At 39.4% G+C, this 14,121-nt stretch overlaps 1 protein-coding gene across 5 annotated transcripts in view; it reads right to left on the bottom strand.

Annotated features, from left to right (window-relative positions):
• Positions 1 to 14,121, bottom strand: part of DIS3L2 (DIS3 like 3'-5' exoribonuclease 2) — a 358,364-nt gene that overhangs the window by 199,682 nt on the left and 144,561 nt on the right. For all 5 annotated transcript variants that reach the window (XR_001919121.1, XM_018058183.1, XM_018058187.1 and 2 more), the window contains exons 7-8: positions 13,116 to 13,216; positions 11,095 to 11,342 (exon numbers count right to left, since the gene is read on the bottom strand). Coding sequence is in view for 4 of the 5 variants with exons in the window: in XM_018058183.1 (XP_017913672.1) it covers positions 11,095 to 11,342; positions 13,116 to 13,216 (349 nt within the window). In the remaining variant the exon portion in view is untranslated. The remainder of the gene's footprint in view (positions 1 to 11,094; positions 11,343 to 13,115; positions 13,217 to 14,121) is intronic.

The raw sequence follows: 14,121 nt of genomic DNA on the forward strand, positions 1-14,121 counted from the left end.
AGCAAGAGAATTCCAGAAAAACATCTACTCCTGCTTTATTGACTATGCCAAAGCCTTTGACTGTGTGGACCACAACAAACTGTGGAAAATTCTGAAAGGGATGGGAATACCAGACCACCTTACCTCCTCCTGAGAAACCTGTATGCAGGTCAAGAAGCAACAGTTAATACCAGACATGAAACAACTGACTGGTTCCAAATTGGGAAAGGAGCACATCAAGGCTGTATATTGTTACCTTGCTTATTCAACTTCTATGCAGAGTACATCATGTGAAATGCCGGGCTGGAGGAAGCACAAGCTGGAATAAAGACTGCCAGGAGAAGTATCAATAACCTCAGATATGCAGATGACACCACCCTTATGGCAGAAAGTGAAGAGGAACTAAAGAGCCTCTTGATGGAAGTGAAAGAGGAGAGTTAAAAAGTTGATTTAAAATTCAACATTCAAAAAACAAAGATTATGGCATCTGGTTCCATCACTTCATGGCAAATAGATGGGGAAACAATGGAAACTGAGAGACATTTATTTTCTTGGGCTTCAAAATCACTGCAGATGGTGACTGTAGCCATGAAATTAAGACGCTTGCTCCTTCAAAGTAAAGCTATGACCAACCTAGACAGCATATTAAAAAGCAGAGACATTACTTTGCCAACAAAGGTTCATATACCCAAAGCTATGATTTTTTCCAGTAGTCATGTATGGATGTGAGAGCTGGACTATAAAGAAGGTTGAGCACTGCTTTTGAACTGTGGTGTTGGAGAACATTCTTGCGAGTCCCTTGGACTACAAAGAGATCAAACCCATCAATCCTAAAGGAAATCAATTCTGAATATTCATTGGAAGGACTGATGCTGAACCTGAACCTAGAATGGCCACCTGATGCAAAGAACTGACTGCTTAGAAAAGACCCTGATGCTGGGAAAGATTGAAGGTGGGAGGAAAAGGGGACAACACAGGATGAGATGGTTGGATGGCACCCCCGACTCAATGGACATGAGTTTGAGTAAACTCCGGGAGTTGGTGATGGACAGGGAGGCCTGGTGTGCTGCAGCCCATGGGGTCACAAAGAGTTGGACACAACTGAGCAACTGAGTAACAAATCCATGACATACTGACATGGTACTGCTGGTTCTAGAGCATAAAAGGACTATACAGCTCTTTCCTTAAGCAATGTATCTCTAGCTTAAAGGCACTTCCTTTATGACTTCCATGTTGAACTAGGCCCACAGAACAAAACAAGCTCATTCACCTCAGAAAACAGCAGCAAGGCCATGGAACCATTCCTCCACCAGAGCAGCTCTCGCTCCTCAGAACTATTACTCTCCTTTGGTTCTATTTCCTTCCTGGAACATGCCTCTTTCCAGCTGTCTAACAATGTTTTAGGTACATCTCTTATTTATTAATAGATGAGGAGAATCATCCTAGAGGGAATACACATTTCTTTGTTTCTGTATCTTACATTGAGACTTTGTTCATCTTAAGAGCCCAGTAAAAGATGGTTGAATGAGTAAACAAAGTAATGCTCTTGAGCCTGGGAAAAATGTACTCTATTCCTGCATGAAACTCCAAACGAAAAGAAAACTGAAGATGGTAAAATACAAACAAATAAAACCCAATGACGTGGACCTAAGTAAACACCTGAGTCCTTTAATAACCAGCTGCCACATTAGCAAAGTTACTAATATTAACATATCAAAGAATTAAGAACAAGAAAAAAAATGCCTGCTACTATTTCTTTCACTCAAAATTGACCTGACATTACTTACTGATGTGAAAAATATCACCTCTTTAATTATGAGTTGCCAGTTCAAGAAGACTTGAAAAAGAAATATTTTAGGGATTTGAATGAAAGAAAAAAATCTGTTTACCAATGATACGATTACCTACAGAAAAAATCCAAAGGAAACTATATCCAAAGTATTAAAATTAATAAGGGGATTTAGCAATGAGGCTGGATAAAGGATTAACACACAAAAATTAATTATAACTTAAAAAATTAATTATAACTTTATACACGAGCACCAAAAAGCTAAAAAATGCAATTTAAGTGCCTGCTTTTCAGAAGTCAACATTAACAACATGAACAGACAATTCACAAACCAAGGAAAAGGTATTTTCCATATTATTAGCTGCTAAAAGGTTACTTTCTAGGTATTTTTTTAACTCCAGAAAATCAAATGACAAACAGGCCAAATTTAAAAAGATGCTAACATGAGTGGGTAAAATTTTAAGAAAAGAGAATTATAAAGTCTCAAAAATATCATCCCAAGTATATTAAATAGTATATTTATAAGGGAAAATAATAAAGTTAAGGATTCTGGCAGATAGCTCCTTAGTCAAGTGATCAAGGTTAACATCACCAGTATACATACTGATATCACGTACCCACTGATATGCTGCACTTCATTTTGTGCTGTCCTTCTCAATGATGCTTAAGCTCAATCCAACCATGAGAAAACATTAGACAAACACAAACTGAGAAACACTCTACAAAACTCCTGACCAGTACTCTTCAAAATTGTCAAAACAGAAGACAAGGCTGAGAAATGGTCACAAATTGGAAAAACTGCAATGACATGACAACTGCAAAGTAGAATCCTGGACCAGAATCTCGAACAGAAAAAGGGGGTTAGTAGAAAAACTGGTAAGATCTGAATAAATTCTATACTTTATGTAATAGTATTGTACCAGGGTTAATTTCTTAGTTTTGACAAATATTCTATGATAAGATGTTCACATAACGAAAAGCTAGGTAAAGAATATAAGAACATTCTACCATTTTTGCAATTTCTGTAAATCTAAATTATCTAAACAAAAAAATTAACTGTGGAAAAAATATGAGTAAAGACACAGAGATAGTCTCTAAGAGAAGAAACATAATGACTATAAATATATGAAAAGATGCTCAATCACATTAGTAATTTGTTGTCATCTGTTCAGTTGCTAAGCCAAGTCCTACTCTTTACTGCTAGATAAATAAATCATATTTCTGCAAATAGAAATTTTATGAATTAAAATGAATGAAATATATGAATGCATCTTGGAAACATAATGTTAAAAGAAAAAAAGGCAAGTCAAAGAAGAATATGTGTAGCCTTCTATTTGTATTTTTTATAAGGCTCAGAAACAAGCAAAACTAACACTTTCAGGTACATAAATATGAGCAAATTATAAGGAATAGTATATGTCTGAGACAATGGTTACCTCTTGGGATAACATTAGGGGTTAGGATAGAGAGGAACACACAGGGAGTTTTAACACTATTGTGACAGATTCCTTAATCTGGGTGGTGAGTTCAAGGGTTGGTTTAAATACCAGAACTCAAAAATCACATAAATGTTACATGTATTCTTTTAACTGTGAAACATATTTTGCAATTGATGTTAATAAATATTTTAAAAATAATATTTTAGACAAATATATACCAAACCCTTAATAGTGATTATTTCAGGAGATGAAATTCTGGAAATATCTCACTTTCTATAGTATATATTTTAAATAATAGTAAGTTTATAGCATATATATACTGGAAAAAATTAAAATTTTCTAAAAATTTTGCTACTGCAATAACAAATAGATATGAGAAAGCTTTCCTAGTTAGAATAATTTAAATGATAACTACCTCAATTTTTCTCATTCACCAGAGTTCTTCCACACATACTCTTCCCATTCACAATCCATGACATGACAACTGGGTCCTACTATAAAATTCATCAGGACAGAGCTGAAACATTTCTAGCTCCTTAGAGTTGGGAGCTATGTGTTCATGTAAACATTCTATACAAATCAGCATTTTTAGGGTTCACTGTTCTGGGTAATGTGCCATTAAAACCTTACCGAGGGAAAAGACCAGCTACAGGCAGGAGAAATTAAGACAAGAAAGTCCTACAAATTGGCCCCTGGGCCTTAAGGAAAACTGGAAAAGCAACAGTCAACACTGGTGTTGCAAGCCATTCATCCTCCTTTTCCATCACAACTGCTCATCAAGTTTTAGCCTTAAAACACAGCTACACACAGAAAGGCAGCCCTACCCTCTTACAGTGATCATCACTATCATTATTGCCCTCACGCCTTCATGTATACTGGCCCACGCTGGAAACTCTATGCAAACAGACACAATGGTATCCGATCCCTGAGAACCTGCAAGTGGAAAACAATAAACAGGCCGCATTTAGGGCTTGGAACTTCAGTAACGAGACACAGTGAAAACAGAGTGTGGCAAAGACTTGAGCTGTATCATTTTAGGTATTATTTTCTAAAAATCAAGAGAAAAGAACACATCATTTCCCCTTTTATAGCTCAGTATTATGATGCAGCAAAAGTCAGTAAGTAAGGAACTGGGGATTTTAGAAAAAGCTTGGGCAGATTAGTGATGATAAAATGCGGAAGAGAAGCAAGGCTCAACAACGTTTGATTTTAGGGAAGGCCCAGAAGATTGACAGTAAAGAGTTTAACGTCAATGTGAAGGGAGCAAAGAGGAGGCTGAAAGCATTTAAGGGGTAAAGGAGAAGGCTGATAGCAGCTAAGGTTCTCTAATACTTTAATATTTTCAAGAAGATTGTGGATGAAGCTGACAACCATGGAAGAAGTGTTAATGATTGCATGTGGTGCAAGGAGGGAACGACTCGGAAGCAAAGCCTACATCAGGACTACTCTCTTCCACTCCTTTCACTTTTGCTCTGTTTGGACCAAGATGCTCTCTCAGTGTTGCACACATAGCTTTTTCCAAAGTGAGTCCTCAGAAGCCACGAGGTAGAGCCCAACAGTCACACAGAAAGAGCCCCCTCCTCAGCCTAATTTGTTTCATTTCCACCAGCCAAGATAGAGTCACTCCTCCTGAAAAGGTCTTACAAAGTCTGAGTTTGGTAATACAAGTTTTCAGGATTACGTAACACAGCTTCTTCCTCAGCAGAGTCTTCAGACAACGAACATCCTCTTGAAAAGGTGAAATACTCTGCACAGGGGGAAGGACTGGATGGAGATATTTTTCAGTTTACTAATCTTATAGGCTATGCTTCCATGAAACAAACCAATGTATCCTGTTTGGTTTTTTCTACCAACCTAGTTATTGTTTCATCTTCCTAAATACACGTTAATGTAATGTCCACCTCTTAAATTCATATCTACCACATAAGAAATGTTGCATCTATCAAACCTGAATAGAAGAGTAAAAGTATTTGCTTCTGTCAGTCAATAAATGTATCTGATGGTCTGATTACTGAAATGTTAAGGGTACAAAGGCAAGAGTTGAAGAAGATACCAGAACGGTTCCCTTCCCCATCAACCACTTCCCTCCTCACCACACGCGCCGTCAATCAGAACTCCCCTTCCCCTCCTTCCACCTCACCCAGTCCTCTCCCATGCATGTTGTTGTCCATTCCCTCTCTTAAAATGTGTGGTGCCATGACATTAAGCCTGGACAATCCCATCTTCAACACCAAGCTTTTCACCCATGCGGCACGCGCACTGACCTATTCATCTTCCTCTTTCTCAGCCCTCAAAGCTGCCAAACTTTGCAAGTTTATGGTATTAGTGAAATAAAATACGTCAGTTTGCTTTGTGTCAATTCATGCCATAGATCTTTAGTCAGTCTTCAATGTTGCCAAGAAACACTATTATGTTTTTCACAGTAGTTGCTGTAAAACTTTTCCATTTTCTTTAAGATTTATCTTTAAATATTCCAGAAGAAGAAACTATGACCAATCTAGGAGAAAGTGATCTTGGTATCTCCATGCTCATAACATCCTGGGAGGAAAGGCTTGGACTGTAAACTCTAGACTTTAGGAGAACAGATTTCACAAAGATCTGAGAAAATACAGGCATGAATTCAACTGTAAGAGTTTCTAAAGGAAAAAATGATTTAAGAGAGTCGGGAAGCTCTTTTTTCTTTTAATTAAACTTTTTATTTTGTATTGGGGTATAGCCAATTAACAAACGTTATGATGGTTTTGGTTGACAGTGAAGGGACTCAGCCATACACACATATGTACAAGTATCCATCCTCCCCCAAACTCCCCTCCCATCCAGGCTGACACATAACACTGGGCAGAGCTCCACGTGCTATACAGTAGGTCCTCATTGGTTATCCATTTTCAGTATAGCAGTGTGTACATGCATGTCCATCCCAAACTTTCTAGTTATCCCTTCATGAGAGTTGGGAAGCTCTTAAAACTGTAAGTCTGATTATATAATTACAAATCATTCCAGCAAGGAAGCAAATGTGGCTTTTTAAGTATCTTGGACAAGAGTTCTAGTACTAAATATAAAAAGTACTAAGTATGTTGTGATACATAGCAAAAAGCAGTGATGCCTAAAAGCCAGTGAGAGTTCCTCAAGAACAGATTACCTTTAGGCTTTTGATAGCATTACAGGATTAAGATTCATCAAAGTGTGGTATATGATATATATACACACACACAGGTGAATAGGGCTCAACTGAAATCTCTCATGACTATTCCAAGAACAAAATAAAAAATAACTTTTTAACAACCAGAAGTCTCTAGTACTGTAATACTCTTTGGGCTCCCCTTAAATGGGCTACCCTGGTGGTGCGGATGGTAAAGAGTCTGCCTGCAGTGTGGGAGACCCAGGTTCAATCCTGGGTCAGGAAGATCCCCTGGAGAAGGAAATGGCAACCCACTCCAGGATTCTTGCCTGGAAAATCCCATGGACGGAGGAGTCTGGCAGGCTGCAGTCCATGAGGTCGCAAAGAGTCGGATACGACTGAGAAACTTCACTCTCTTTCTTTCTTTCTTTTGTCTTAACTGGCACTTTGGTGCTACTGGGAGTGCCAGGGAAGCAATGCTTACACTGACGGAGGCACCAAGACTGACAGCCTCCTGAAGGCCCCTTCCAAAGCTACTGAAATTATATATTCTATCAATGTGCACATTCTACTTAACCTTTTTGTTAAAAATTCCAAACTTGGGGTTCCCCCCTGAGTTTATATACTGACTGGATGTTGTTATCAAGTGTTGATTTTGAAGCCAAAGAACCTTGGTTCTCATCACCTTCTGTTCTAAACCACTCATGTTTTCTAGTTTGATTTATGGTACAATATCTTACTAGTCAACATGGCTAAAGACCCTGGGGTCAGCAAATCATTTTCATCTACCTATCTGACCAGCCAGTAAACATTCACTGAGTATCCTTGTCCTAAAGAAGCTCATGGCTAAGTAAGTAACTTACACAAGCAACTGTAATACAGACAAGAGCTGTAAGAGTGATATTATTAGAAATGATGGGAGTACCCATGATAGAAGACTCAGTCAGGGAATACTCTCTGAGCAGATAACTGACTTAAGTTTAAAAGTTGAGTATTTCACTAAACACTACAGAGAGGAGAAAGCCACTGCTGAGAAAGGAAGTGCTGTGTGCAGAAGTTTGGAGCTATGAACAGAGTTAGCAATGAAATGGCAAGCAATGAGGCACAAGCGAAGGGAACAGCAAGAGATAAAGATGCTCTTGGTGAATCGTGATTAAATGCCATTGTCATTATCTATCCAGTCACCCAATCAGAAGCCTGAGAGTTCATTCAAGATTCTGTCCTTCTCCTTCATGCCCCATTTCCAGCTGGTCACCATGTCTGAGAAAATTTGCTTCTTCCTCTCCCCTGACTCTTTTCATTCCTTCTGACTCCCTCTGTACAGCTCCTTCACTTCAGGTTCTCACATCTCATCTCAGTGTGACATCTGGCTTGCTTCCAGCCATGGCCCTTCCCACCTACTCTGGACTCCCAGTCAGAATGATTCTTTAGCAAAGAGGCTTCCACTCTCCAAGAAACAACTCTAGACTTCCCCCTTCATCCACCTTCTCTACACTTTCAGAAAAGTATTTTATTCCTAAGGAAGAACATATAGCATTCTGCCATAGGGCTAAAAAGACAGGCCATTCAATCCATCTGCTTTGTTCACATTCCACGCGAGAGAGTTGAGTCCCATGATCCCTGATAATCAGGCAGTGGATCGTGGGACCTTGGACCCCCCAGCTCTGTTTAAAATTGTTGAGCAAATAACTGTCTCAGTAGACCAATAAAGATTTTCTACTCTAGAAATTCTGTGCTCTAGACTTCAGTGTGTGACCTTCAGGGGACGGGCAGTACCATTTGGGGGCCATGTGTGTTACTGAGAAGGGAAATGGCTACTGTGTGGAAAAGAGCAGAAAAATACAGCTCATGTGCAGAACGGGGTAAAGAAAAGATGCTGTGTGGTGGCTGGACTGGTCAGGGTGGTTGAGACAGAAGCTTTGTTTCCTTTGCTACCTTGTTAGTTCTGAATTCCCCATGAGACGTGCTATACTCACTGCCCTGGGCTTTAGGCAAACCAATTCCTTACACCAACCGCCACTTTCACTTCAATTAGTACAAGCAGCAGTCTATTTTCTAGAAAACAATTAACCCTACGACATTTATGTAAAGTCCTTCTGCATTAGGCTATAATTTCTCTAAAGAAACCAGGGCTTATTTACCTTTGTATTTCTCACATAATATAGCAGCGACTTACACATACGATTAACACCTGTCTTGTGAACTGAATTTAACTATAGATGAAGTAAATGGCTTTGGACTTGGATGATCCATGGCAACTGTATAGGTAGCGGTTCAATAATTCTCAAGGATAGTGTTGGGGCAGAGAACAAATTCAAAAGGAAGGCATTTTGGTTAAACTTGGTTTTGAGGCATGATTTCTATGGAAGCAAACCACACATATTCATACCTGTAGCAAGCACTACCTCCACACTCCTGGTCAAAACCTAGCAAGGATGAGAAAGGAAACCCAGGCAGTCATAGCACAGCACGCCTGGCTGGGAAATGGTGACCTCAGCTCCTGAAGATCAGTAACTGATAGCCAGAACAAAATGGCAAGGCGACCACCAACGGGCAACAGCTGTGGCCTGCACCCGCCGTGAGACAGACGTCAGCGGGGAACTGCATCGTGGAAACTTGCTGCACTTTACTTCCAAAGATAAATTTTCTCTTTTCCACAAAGACTTTTTAACAGGTTTACTTCCATAAAAGACAATTTTTAATGTCTTTATAGTAAGAAGGTAGTGAAAAAGCACACCTTTCCATCTAAATAGGAGAATCTTTAATTTTTTATATATAACATATGGTTATTATTTTAAAATACTAGTTTTCTGGATTCAGCAAATGTCCTTGCTGCTTCAAAGACTCAACTCCTTTTTTGATTACTGTTGTACTTTACCCACAAGAAAAGAGTTTTTGATGAAGTAAGGCTTCATCATTTGATGAAGTAATAGCACCTGAAGGGCCATTTGAACAATAAGAAACTCAGTCTGTGAAGATTTCCTGACTATACCCTGACTACACCCTTACAGCTCAAAAACTAAGGAAGTAGCCCAATCAAGTATACACAATGGGATATGACAGAAAGGCAGATAAAGACAAGGCTGGATTTCCTGCCTTGATGTGAAATGTTCCCTTTTCACTGCCAAGCAGACAGTGGCGGGCACAACCACCAGGGCCAGGTGGCACAGCCATTATCGACCCTTTTGAGTGGATGGTGAGAAACTGGCAAGCTGCTGAGAAGGGCTATTTAGGGCTCAAAGGGTTGACGTCACTTTTGGATAATGAGTTAGGTTTCAAAATTATGACACTGCAATCACATCACTTGAGAACAGAAAAGAAAGTGCAAGTGCTCCTGAGTGTCTCTGAGAATATATCAATAGCGGTGATGTTCAAATCACTGAGAAAGTGGCCCAGGATAGTATATATTTATAAAATATATTCATTTATTTATTTGGCTGCACCAGGAGGTCTTAGTTGCTGTATGTGGAAATTTTAGCTGTGGCATGCCAACTTTTAGTTGTAGCATGTGGGATCTAGCTCCCTAATCAGGGAGCAAACCTGGGCTCCCTGCATTGGAAGTGTAGGGTCTTAGCCACCAGACCACCAGGGATGTCCCAGGATAGTATATTTTAAATTGCATTATTAGGACACACAGATATGACCTGCTTTTCTTCACTAACCATAAAAGGCTAAGCAGAGAATAAACTTCATCAAGGCTGCACTTGGTGGCCATCCATTGTGTTGACACTCATAACCAAGGAACGTTCCCAGGAGGGTCCATCCTGTACAAGTTAGCTGGCCAACAGCAAGGCACCAAATCAGGCTGAGAGTAGCATCAGAGCAAACTCTTCCAGCTTTTATGCCTTCATTTACATTTCCTGTGAAGCATAAACCAGATGCCACCCATAATAAAGGGCTACAGATATAGCTAAAACTTAATACTGCTTCTCTTTCAAAATGAACATCAATTGTAAGAAGGGAACAGGCGCAGCATTTGCTCAAACAGCTGGGTCCAGCAGCTTCTTCAGATGATAATGAAGTGGCTAGTGATGACGCTCTGTGGCTATAGAATCTATACTTAAGTGAGATTGGTTTCTGAAAGATTCCCTAAAAACATGGCACCCTTCCCCTGCTTTTGGCAGGGAGATTTAACATTGAATACTATTAAGTGAAACCTCTGAAGTGTTAGTTGCTCAGTCGTGTCTGACTTTTTGCAACCCCATGGACTGTAGCCCGCCAGGCTCCTGGATCCATGGGATTCTCCAGGCAAGAATACTGGAGTGGGTTGCCATTTCTTCCTCCAGGAAACCTCTGACGGATCAATACCAAAAAAGCACATCATTCAAACATATCTTGACATTCTTAGTTTTTAAGCCTGGGAAACTGAGGTCCCATGAATATGCCTCCAATTTCACATATTTTAACACTAGTGTCTGAAAGGAGGGATGTGACTGTTGCATGCAATGAATTCTTTGCAAATTCACAAGTACAAACAGGATTCATAGCATAACAGGAAGTAAGTCGAGGCTTAGAATGTACTTATGTTTTACGCTAAAAAACAGAAATAAACAAAAAGGGTGAATGCCTGGCAATTCAAGGAACCTATAGGTGACCAGTTGAGGTGGTAGCTAAGGGCCATTTCTGAGGAACTAGGAGCAAAATATGCCTAGGACCCATGTTTTAATGAAGAAAGAATAATTAAAATACACACAAAAATGTTTATCTAAATGTTACCTAAACCAAATTGTGTCTGATTTCGGTAGTTTTTCTCGCCAAAGGTCACCTACCCTAGGGCAAAGTTGCTGTCCTCCTTCCAGTCCATAATGCGGCAGATGAACAGCGTGTTGGCATAGTCTTTGGGCCGGGTCACAAAGTCCTGCGGACAGTCCTTGAGAGGCACGTATATTCTAGGCACCCGGTGGTCCGAGGGAGAAAACAAGGCGTATTTCCTAAACAGTTCACTGTTCTTATCAGCCAAGAGTTTGAGGAAGCCAGTCGCTGCACGTGAGTGCTTTTTCTCCAAGATGTAAACCACCTGAAAATACCAAGGATACATATATGTTGTTTATCTACAGTACTAGACAACAGTTGGGAGAAGGCAGAACATTACCTGGTCACCTCGCTGGGTCCAAGAGTTTTTCTAAGTCCTACTGAAATACTTCTCAGTGATGCTCTGTGACTAAATGACTTTACCACAGTGTCAGTTTTGCATATGAGTACTGTTTGCCTGGTAATTTTAGATCAAACTAAGAAATTATACCCAAAAAAAAAAAAAAAAATAGAGGGAGCACCATTGGGGGGCAGCAGCAAATTGCAGAACACAAATCCCATCTACAGAGGTTGCCTCTACTCAGTTCTGACCAAAGTCAAAGTCATTTAAGAATGCGGCCCAGTGTTCCCAGATGTTTTGTTTTGTCGAGAGAAGCCAGAAGCCTGATTTTCTTTTTTAACTCAAACCATGCCATTTTTTTTTTTAAATGAAAGCTACTAAGTCAAAATTTTTAAATATTGCATAGGTCAAACAAAAATTTGTGAGAATTCCCTGGTGGTCCAGTGGTTAGGATTCCACTACCACTACATTGCCGAGGACCCAGGTTCAGTCCACGGTTGGGGAACTAAGATCCTACAAGCTGCATGGTGTGGCCAAAAAATTAAAAAACTGAAGTATTTCTTTTTTTTTTTAAGGCACAAATTTGTGAGCCAGATCCAGCCCATGGTCTTTCCATTCGTTATAATCTTTCACACCTATCATGTTGCCTAGTATATGGTTAGTATTCAAAATGCTTCTTAAAATAAAGATCTAGGTAACTGAATGGATATTTGGCTGGGTGGGGGGTGGGCAATAATATATATGTAATATAATTTAGAAATTCCCCATGTCGGTATGCAGGAGACACTCTCCTAACCAACTTGCTAGACTGAGTATCAACACCGCACTCCCAGGGTACACGTGCCAAAAGAGGGGAGACCACATGCTCTCACACACTTCACCCTTGGTACCACTTCTTCCACCCGGAGCTATCCCCATAGGGAGGATCAGCTGCATCTGATCCCATATCTGAGTATGTCACCTGCATATATCATTAAAAAATAAAGTTGAATTATGGAAAAAAAATACAAACAAACAAATTGGTTTGTTACTATGATAACTAAATTAAATGCTTTGGAGGAACTAAAAAATACTTTATTAAAAACTTACTTTTGAATTAGATATGGTCAGCGACTTCACTTTCACTTTTCACTTTCATGCATTGGAGAAGGAAATGGCAGCCCACTCCAGTGTTCTTGCCTGGAGAATCCCAGGGACAGGGGAGCCTGGTGGGCTGCCGTCTTTGGGGTCGCACAGAGTCGGACACGACCGAAGCGACTTAGCAGCAGCAGCAGCAGCATGACAACAATAAAAGCCATTGGAGCCAAAAACTGTAAAAATCTAGGCATCTACACTCATATTGCTTCACCAGTGCCTAAATTCTCACTCTGCTTTAAATAAAACAAACCAGAAATTATAGTGCAGTTTATGCAGAAAGATAACACAGAACCTCAATAAATACCTCCATACACCAAGAAAGGGCCTTGGCCCTTTAGGCAAAGACAGGCAAGTGAATATATAGGTACATGTTTAAAGTTTATATATATATATATATATATATATATTTTTTTTTTTTTTTAAAAGATTCACTTTTTATGATTCCCTGCTTCCATTGACTTTTCTGATAAACTGAGCAACTACAGTCCTAACTGAATTGTATGCGAGGCCTGCAAGAGGAAGAAGCTACAAGCGAGACAAGTGAAAGAAACAGGCAAAGACCTTTGCTGATCTCTGCAGCGACTTCTCTGGTAACACTCTGGAGTCCTGTGATGTGAAGGTGTTCTCATCTTTTATCACTGGTGCACCAGCATCCTCTTTGCCTAATTTAAAACAAGAGAACAGAAGAAGAGGAGACATCAGGTAGATGCAGAGTATGAGGCATACAGACTCATAGTGTTTCTAAACTCAGAGCCGCAAGGATTCCTGGATACCATTTACCCCAAACTACTCATTTTACAGAAAAGGAAACCCGGGCCCACAGTGGTTAGGCGACTTGGCTAAGGTCAATTACGTCACCAACTTGTATTAATGCTCACACTCAGCAGGCCACATTTTATCTGTTTAACATTATTCATATATTAGGCATCATATAAGTGGAGATATGTTGAATTAAACTAAATCGCCTATGTCAAAATGCCAAAAAAACTAAATGCTATACACTGTCCCCATCCACAAGGAAGAAGAGAGACATGTTAACTTACATGTACATCTGCTGAAATAAAACAAAATCAAAATAAATGTTAACTTTTAAAAGTACTTTGGTACCAGCCATAACAAACAAAATGGTGGAAAATAGATTATATTTATTAAATAAACAAATAAAAAACCCAACCCTGATTTTCCTGGCTTTTCTTAGTGACATTATATAAAGAGTAAAGTACTTAAAGTCTTTTAATGTTTAATTTCCTTTCTTAAAAACTTATAAAATGCACATTCACCCAAAAAACTGAAACCACATCTCTCCAGTAAAGAGGGATTTAGGCTCTGGACCAGAAGTATTAAAACCACTCATGAAAAAAAAGCAGCAAATTACACACTTCTGAACATTTAATATTTTATATTTTCATGTGTTACATTAGATTTCCCCCACAAAATATTCTTATCCAACTATCCTGGAGTTTCTAGATGTTAGGAGTCACAACCAATTCATGTGGGACCCACTCCAGCTAGCTAAGAGAGACTTGTACTTATCATCATTTAGACATTATCATGGCCAAAATAAATA

The sequence above is a fragment of the Capra hircus genome, chromosome 2, assembly GCF_001704415.2.
Source record: "Capra hircus breed San Clemente chromosome 2, ASM170441v1, whole genome shotgun sequence".
In the NCBI taxonomy this organism is placed as follows: Eukaryota; Metazoa; Chordata; class Mammalia; order Artiodactyla; family Bovidae; genus Capra; species Capra hircus.